We start from the raw sequence: 7,935 nt of genomic DNA, 5'->3' as shown, positions 1-7,935 counted from the left end.
CAGAGGAAGGTGAATCCTACCTAATAAAAGAGCAATATGCAAATTATCCATCACTCAGATACACCCACAAACCACACCCACCAGCCAATCAGAGCAATTATGCAAATAAACCCAACCAAGATGGCTACAGCCACAGAGAGCAGGAGGGAGGCTTGGGTTTCCCAGGCAACAGAAGCAGCCAAGCTTTCCACCTGCCCTTGCCAGCCTAAGCCTCCACTCAAGACTACAAAGTTTCAATTATAGAAGATAAACAAATCCAAACAAAAATGGCTGCCAACCATGGATGGAGCAGGAGGCTTGGCTCTGCTCCATGCTACAAAGTTTAATTGTAGAAGGTAAATAAATCCCAGATACCAGGGCCTCCACTCAGGTCAGCAGAGGGCAGTTCAGAGGCACCAGGCCTGCAAGGGAGGGCAGTTGAGAGGGACCAGACCTGCAAGGAAGGGCAGTTGGAGGCAAATAACCCTGCAGGGGAGGGCCGTTATGGGTGACCAGGCTGGCAGAGGAGGGAAATTGGGGGCAAACAGGCTGGTAGGGGAGCAGTTAGACATCAATCAGGATGGCATGGGAGTGGTTAAGGGGTGATCAGGCTGGAAGGCAGAAGCAGTTAGGGGCAATCAGGAAGGCAGGCAGGCAAGCAGTTGGGAGCCAGCAGTCCTGGATTGTGAGAGAGATGTCTGATTGCCCCTTGAGGGGTCCCAGATTGAAGAGGGTGCAGGCTGGGCATGAATTTCGTGCACTGGGCCTCTAGTTTTACTATATGTAAATTATATCTCAATAAACCTGACTTTTAAAAAAATGCATGTTGCAAAAGCACTATCTCAAGACTTCATATCAGGGTGCAAAAGAAATTAATGTTTTCCAACTCTAAGACCATGTGGATTCCTGCAATAGAGAGGAATTGACAGGACTGCTCCAACCATGAAGACAGAAGAGAAACAGTCCAGAAATGGAAGATGCTGACAATGCCTTGCCATACTAGCAGACAGCAGCTGTGCATCGCTGAAGGATGCCCAGGACCAAACCAGAGACAGTCGGACCTGCATCACCACCATTTGTCCACCATCCAGAACTGAAATATCATTGCTAACATCTACACACAAGGAACTGTTTGACATTGAAATTGGGACTCAAAAGAACTGTTAGCCCATAAAGAAACTCACTACAGACTGATTCATATGCTTTCAGCATAACCATTATGGCTTGTCTCATTTTCAGTTCTTATGTATTTCTTGTATCACATGATCTCATGCATCTAGGGGAAATAATGAACAACATAAACTGATGAACAAGGTCAGACCCAGAGACGGGGAAGCATCTATCAGATTGTTGGACATCAGAGGGAAGGTAGAAAAAGAAACCTACTTCACTAATAGAAAGATGTCGACAATATTCAAGTGGACATTTGCACCTGTATGATCACTTTCTAGAATTAGGGTATCCTTCACTGAGACTTTGGGAGTAGTTTGCCTTCTTACAGGAGCAAAAAATATGAATTGTGGCTTTCCCTGTCTTAAGGCATGTGACCAAGCCGAGGACAACGCAGAGTTGAGTGATCCAGGAGGGAGTGGGGTAACAGCAGTCCAGTAACAGGGTCCAAGGCAGAAGGTTCCCAGTCTGGGTTTTCACATTCTGGTCTAGAGTGTATATCCTGAATGCTAGCCTCTAGCCTGCCCAACAACTGTGCCCCTCACTCTTTAAGGTTCCTCTTCCACTTAATCAGACATAATATTTAGTATTTTGAATAAAAGACTAGTTTGCTCAAAAATCCTCTTTTCAATGTCTACCTTATAGAAGGAAAGAATTACCTGGGCATTTGCCAGGTAATGGTAGTCACCCTTACTTTGGGCCAGGAATTTACCCAAAACAGATATAATCTCAATGTGGTTTGTAAAGTCATTAGTGAACACAAATATACAGTTCATCAAAAGTCACAACAGTGCCGAAGCTGGTTTTGCTCAGTGGATAGAGCGTTGGCCTGCGGACTGAAAGGTTCCAGGTTCGATTCCAGTCAAGGGCATGTGCCTTGGGTGCGGGCACATCTCCAGTGGGGGGGGGGGGGGGGGCGCGTGCAGGAGACAGCTGATTGATGTTTCTTTCTCATTGATGTTTCTTAACTCTCTATCCCTCTTACCTTCCTCTCTGTAAAAAATCAACAACATGTTAAAAAAAAAATTTCACAATGCCAAGACCAGTTTGGCTTAGTGGATAGAGCGTCGGCCTGCGGACTGGAAGGTTTGATTCCGGTCAAGGGCATGTACCTTGGTAGGGGGTGTGCAAGAGGCAGCTGATCGATGATTCTCTCTCATCGAAGTTTCTAAATCTCTATCCCTCTCTCTTCCTCTCTGTAAAAAAATCAATAAAATATATTTAAAAATAGAAATTCACAAGGGTGAGCAGTAGAAGATGAAGAATACACTCTTCCTACAGGTGCTCTTACTCCTGCAGAAAGCACCATCTCAGGAAACAAGAGGCTGAGCTTACAATCTCCTTTGTGGCATCTTTATTTTTTTCACCTGGTACATGAACAATGTAAATGTGGGTCAAAAAGCAGCTGCACTGAAACACTTCAACTAACTGTAAAACAGAGGGGTGTGGACACAGAGGGTGGGGGTGACATTTCCAGACCAGCTAACTGGGTTTGTGGTCTAAGCCCGTGACCAGAGGGTGTTCTGGGCAGGACCAGGCAGTGCAGACTCTGGTGAGGAGGGACAAGGACAGCAGGGACTGCAGCCCAGCAGGAGTTTATTAGCTCCTGGGGACACACTCCTGCTTGATGAAGTTGATCAGCCCGTTGGTGGAAGAATCGTGAGAGGTCACTGGGTTGCTGCCATCCAGCTCAGGCTCAATTTGCTTAGCCAGCTGCTTTCCCAGCTCCACTCTGCCAGGAAGAGGAGGAAGAATTGTATGAGGAGCTTCCAGTATTGCTCCTGAAATCCACAAGCATACCCCCCTCTCCTTGATCAGTAACTCACCCCCATTGGTCAAAGCTGTTGATGTCCCAGATGATGCCCTGAACGAAGATCTTGTGCTCATACATGGCTGCAGAGGCGGCAGATGTGCACATTTAGGACTCTCCCAGCCCAGCACAACTTACCCCAAGCCGGGCCTGCCCCACTCACTTACCGATCAAGGCTCCAAGAATGAATGGTGTGAGCTTGGTAAACATGATAGAGTTGGTTGGACGATTTCCTTCAAAGACCTTCAGAAAACACCCGGGAACAGCCCCCAGTTAGCTGTGATCCCTAAGTCCTCAGAAGGGAAGCCCACCTTGCCCCAGAAGCAGGGGTATGTAGGTCTTTTAGGATGGTCCCTCCTACTGTGTAGGACAAGCCTTGGACCCACAACTTGATCCTTCCAACTCCAATATGCTACCTAAACCCACTTCAAAAGTGCTTACCTTGTGTGGCAACAGCTTCTCCAAGTCCCCTGTGCTCTTTCCTGCGGCCTGGAGCTCCTTCCGAGCCTCCTCTGTCGACTTCCCCCTCATCAGGGCCTCAGTCTGGGCCAAGAAGTTGGCCAGGAGGATCTGATGAGAGAGACATCACATTCTGCTTGGAAGCACTGTCTGAGCTTCAGGCAGAGGGATGAGACCACTTGGAACTTGCCAGTCACAGTTAATCCCAACATGGGCCAGAGGGCCGTCCCCACCCTAGAGCTCAGCTGGAGCCCAGGGGGACAGCAAGCACATCTGACGACACCAGAAAGTAGGTAACTATCCTAAGGAATATGGACTACTTGCCAAGGGCCCTGCTAAGAACTTAAATGACACCTACAAAGATTCCCAGGAGGAAAGGCATCATCTCTCTTGAGTGGGAGCCTCAATTTCTTCAAGTGAACAGCACTGATTCGGAGAAATACAAGGGGAAGAATCAGAATTCAAACCCAGGCCTCCGAGTCCAAACCTGGTGTCCACAGTAATCCATGCTAATCTGGAGACTCAAGGTGAGGTATGAACGATCCTCTTAAAGGACTTTATCAGGTTAAGATTTAGATGATTTCCCCATTTGCTACCATCTAGGCAAGATCTTGGCTCTGTGATTTTTTTACCCCCTGATGTTACCCCTGTGTATGTCACATTACATAGCAAAAAGGATTTAAAAAAAATATATTTTATTGATATTTTTTACAGAGATGTAGGGAAAGAGATAGTTAGAAACATTGATCAGCTGGCTTCCTGCACCCCCTCCCCGCCACTGGGGACATGCCCACACCCAAGGTACATGTGCCCTGATCAGAATCAAACCCAGGACCCTTCAGTCCACATGCAGTCGCTCTATCCACTGAGCCAAACAGGTTAGGGTGGCAAAAAGGATTTTACAGATGGAACTAAGGTCACAGCACGACTGGTGTGGCTCAATGGTTGAGTGTTGACCTATGAACCAGGAGGTCACAGTTTGATTCAGTCAGGGCACATGCCTGGGTTGTGGGCTCAATCTCCAGGCAGGGGTATGCAGGAGGCAGCCAATGAATGTTTCTCTCTCATCATTGATGTTTCTATCTCTTCCTTTCCCTCTCCCTCTCTAAAAGCAATAAAAATCCTATCTAATAAAGAGAGAATACGCTAATTGACCCTCACGCCATCACAAAGATGGTGGCGCCCACAGCCAATAAGGAGGGAAATGCTAATTGACTGCCCCGCCCTCAAAGAAGGCGGTGCCCACAGCCACAAGATGGCAGCGTCCAGTACCCTCAGCTCAACCAGCACACCTGCCTCCAGAGTCCCCGTCCTCTCAGCCCCCTAGCTGCCCAGGGCCAGCCCGAGGCACAGGCAAGCTTTGGATGGCGGCTTCCCAGCTGCCCAGGACTGGCTTGAGGCACAGGCAAGCCTCGGCTGTCCAGCTGCCCAGGCCGCTTGAGGCTCAGATAACCAGGGCCACTGAGGCTTGTGCTGCTGGCAGTGGTAGCAGCAGAGGTGTGATGAGGGCGTCAACCTTCCCCTGATCACGGGGTCACCTCGCCCCTGAGGGCTCCCGGACTGTGAGAGGGGGCAGGCTGGACTGAGGGACCACCCCCTTCCAGTGCATGAATTTTCATGCACCGGGACTCTAGTATATTTATTAAAAAAAAAAAAAAAGAAAAAAAAAAGAATTAAGGTCACAGATCTTAAGATCTAGATATTATGTAGGTGAGTCCACTGGGCTCAGTAGAAGAGGATGCCCAAACCGGTTTGGCTCAGTGGATAGAGCGTCGGCCTGCGGACCGAAGGGTCCCGGGTTCGATTCCGGTCAAGGGCATGTACCTTGGTTGCGGGCGCATCCCCGGTGGGGAGTGTGCAAGAGGCAGCTGGTCGATGTTTCTCTCTCATCGATGTTTCTAACTCTCTATCCCTCTCTGTTTCTCTCTGTAAAAAATCAATAAAATATATTTAAAAAAAAAAAAAAGTAGAAGAGGAAGGCAAATGAGTCAGTCATAGAGATGCAACAGAAGAGAATCAAAGCTTGAGAGGGACTCAACCCACTATTGCTGATTCTGGGATGGAGGGGACACGAGCCAAGGTGGCTTCTAGAAGCCGAGAATGACCCCCGGCCACCAGCCAGCAAGGAAACTGGACCTTGGTTCTAACCTGAGCAGAGAGCCAGGAGAGCCTGGTGGACTTCAGACACAAGAAACCAAGATAACAAATGGGTGTGGGTTTAAGCCACTAAGCGTGTGGTCATTTGTCATGGCAGGAATAGGAATCTAGTCTAACTGCCGATGGATGCGTCTGGTCTTACGAGGTCTGGTTGTAGCGTGAGCCTAGGAAAGCGCGAGGAGGGTCTGGAGGGGGCTCTTACCTTGTGATGCAGACCCTTCCTTATTGGGTGCTGGCTCTGAACCGGGATGAGGAAGTCACAAGGTATCATCTTGGTGCCTGTGAATGGCACTGTGGTCACTCAGGCACCACTCCAGCCCACAGGGGGCAGCACCGACCAATGGAGAGGTCTGTGCTGGTGGGCCCTCTCCCTCCCAGGCCAGGTGGGCCCTACCTTGGTGGATGAGCTGGTAGAAGGCATGCTGGCCATTGGTCCCTGGCTCCCCCCACACAATGGGGCCCGTCTGGTGGTCCACACGGATGCCGGACTTGGTGATGTACTTCCCATTGGACTCCATGTCACCCTGAAATGTGGACAGAAACCAGCCCTCTCTCTGCAAGTGCTGCTCCCTCATGCACCGTACCCAAATCCTGCCCTGCCCTGCCCTGCCCTGCCCTGGCCCTGAGAGATATCCACAGACATGATCCTTTCATCTTCCCTCACCCGTGAAGATACAGGATCTCAAGCTTCCTAGCTTAGGCCACTCTGCAGGAAGAAGCCATGACTAGGAGAAAGTGGGTATGAAGGTTCCAGGAAGAACTCCCTAAGGGAAGAAATTGGTCACAAAATCTTCCACTGGCTTCTTAAGGGAGAAGCAGGCTGGCGTCCAGAGTGAAGAGCCTCTGAGGGCTGTCACCCCAACGGACACTGGGCTTTGGGACATCTTTGCCCTCCTTCAAGCACGGGAGTCACTGTAGGTGCTGGCGAAAGTCTGCTGTGCCTGCCCAAGGGCTACCAGGCAGGGACTGGGTCTGTGCTAAAGACAAGCAGGGACAGCTGAGGAAGGGCTGCCTGCCCAGAGCGGAGGCTGGACTAGGGGAGGGGCTCTGGAGATTCGGGGGGGGGGGAGGGGGGCAGAGGGCTGTGAGTAGCCCAAAGAGGCACCACAAACTGGGTGTGGACTTGCTTTTCTGGAGGGACAAAGGGAGTACAAACCATAGGGGTCCTGACCTGTGGCCCCACCCCATCGCAGGCACAGAGTGATGTCCAAGAGAAACCACCCAGCTGAGAAACATGCCCTGAGCCAAGCCAGGACTTAACTGGCCAGGGCAGTCATGCCCCCCCATGGAAATCAAGCGTGGCCAACACTCAGCTCAAACAGATCCTGGATGCAAAGATTCACCCTGAGATGGGAAGCAGAGGTGGGCCTTGGTCATGCCCAGGGGTAATGGATATGCGGGAAGCTGGGTATCTGGACTCAGGCCTCTCAGGCCCCCCAAAGGCTATGCTGACCCCAAGGCCTGGCCTGGCAGCTCGTACCTGCTGGAAGTAGGCAGCAAAGCGGTGCAGGTACTGGTCATAGGGCAGCATGGCATGTGTCTCACACCCAAAGCAGTTGATGTACCAGACACCCAGCAAAGCCAGCAGGACGGGGGCATTCTTCTCCAGGGGCGTCTTGCGGAAGTGCTGATCCTGAAATGAGAGCAGGGTGGATGGGCACTGAGCAGCTGCCAGGGATGGGAGGGAGGGAGGAAGGGGAGAGGAGGGAGGAAAGGAAGGGAGGGGGGGAGGACAAGGGAGGAGGAGGAGGAGGAGAGGAGAGAAGGGGAGGAGAGGGGGAAGGGGAGGGAGCTGGGCCAGTGCTTGGCAGAGAACACAAGCCTCCGCACTTACCATCCAGTGAGCCCCAGAGAGCAGCTGCTCGAAGTTGTCAAATCCTGTGACACAAAAGCAGCATCAACAGAAGTGGTCATGCCCTAAGCCCTCCTGGCAGTGGGCGCAGCTTCCTCTGGAACCAGGGAAAGGCTAGATGGGGAGCCAGGAGGAGGAACTGGGCCTGCGGGAAGCCTCTTGTCGGATCAGCTCTGAGCGCAAAGATGGATCTAAACGCCTCACAGGAGAAACGGGGCTTCCCTAACCCCTCTGGGAAACAAGCAAGACTGCAGTGTGAGGGGCAGAGAGAAAGGCCAACCTGCAAACCCCAAAGAAAACTCAGTCCCTCCCTCTTGACCTGAAAGACATGTACCAGCCAAGGGCAGAAAGGCCAGGGGCCTGTGGGCACAGGAAGGTGCTCAGTGACATGAGCACCCTCCAACCTTAGACTTTCAACATCATCTCCCAAGACAGACACTCACCCACGTGCAGGGCGATGGAGAGTCCAATGGCTGACCACAGCGAGTAGCGTCCTCCTACCCACTAA

At 51.2% G+C, this 7,935-nt stretch overlaps 1 protein-coding gene across 1 annotated transcript in view; it reads right to left on the bottom strand.

Annotated features, from left to right (window-relative positions):
• Positions 1 to 2,480: 2,480 nt before the first annotated feature.
• GPI (glucose-6-phosphate isomerase) overlaps positions 2,481 to 7,935 on the bottom strand; it is a 29,591-nt gene continuing 24,136 nt past the window's right edge. The window contains exons 10-18 of the mRNA XM_084905145.1: positions 7,871 to 7,931; positions 7,410 to 7,453; positions 7,056 to 7,208; positions 5,970 to 6,099; positions 5,778 to 5,854; positions 3,401 to 3,529; positions 3,127 to 3,202; positions 2,976 to 3,042; positions 2,481 to 2,881 (exon numbers count right to left, since the gene is read on the bottom strand). Of these exons, the coding sequence (XP_084761271.1) occupies positions 2,749 to 2,881; positions 2,976 to 3,042; positions 3,127 to 3,202; positions 3,401 to 3,529; positions 5,778 to 5,854; positions 5,970 to 6,099; positions 7,056 to 7,208; positions 7,410 to 7,453; positions 7,871 to 7,931 (870 nt within the window). The 3' untranslated portion in view covers positions 2,481 to 2,748. The remainder of the gene's footprint in view (positions 2,882 to 2,975; positions 3,043 to 3,126; positions 3,203 to 3,400; positions 3,530 to 5,777; positions 5,855 to 5,969; positions 6,100 to 7,055; positions 7,209 to 7,409; positions 7,454 to 7,870; positions 7,932 to 7,935) is intronic.

The sequence above is a fragment of the Pipistrellus hanaki genome (genome assembly GCF_964339955.1).
Source record: "Pipistrellus hanaki genome assembly, chromosome: 15".
In the NCBI taxonomy this organism is placed as follows: Eukaryota; Metazoa; Chordata; class Mammalia; order Chiroptera; family Vespertilionidae; genus Pipistrellus; species Pipistrellus hanaki.
The sequence above is the reverse complement of the archived record's forward strand: the minus strand, read 5'-3'. Positions and strand labels throughout refer to the sequence as shown.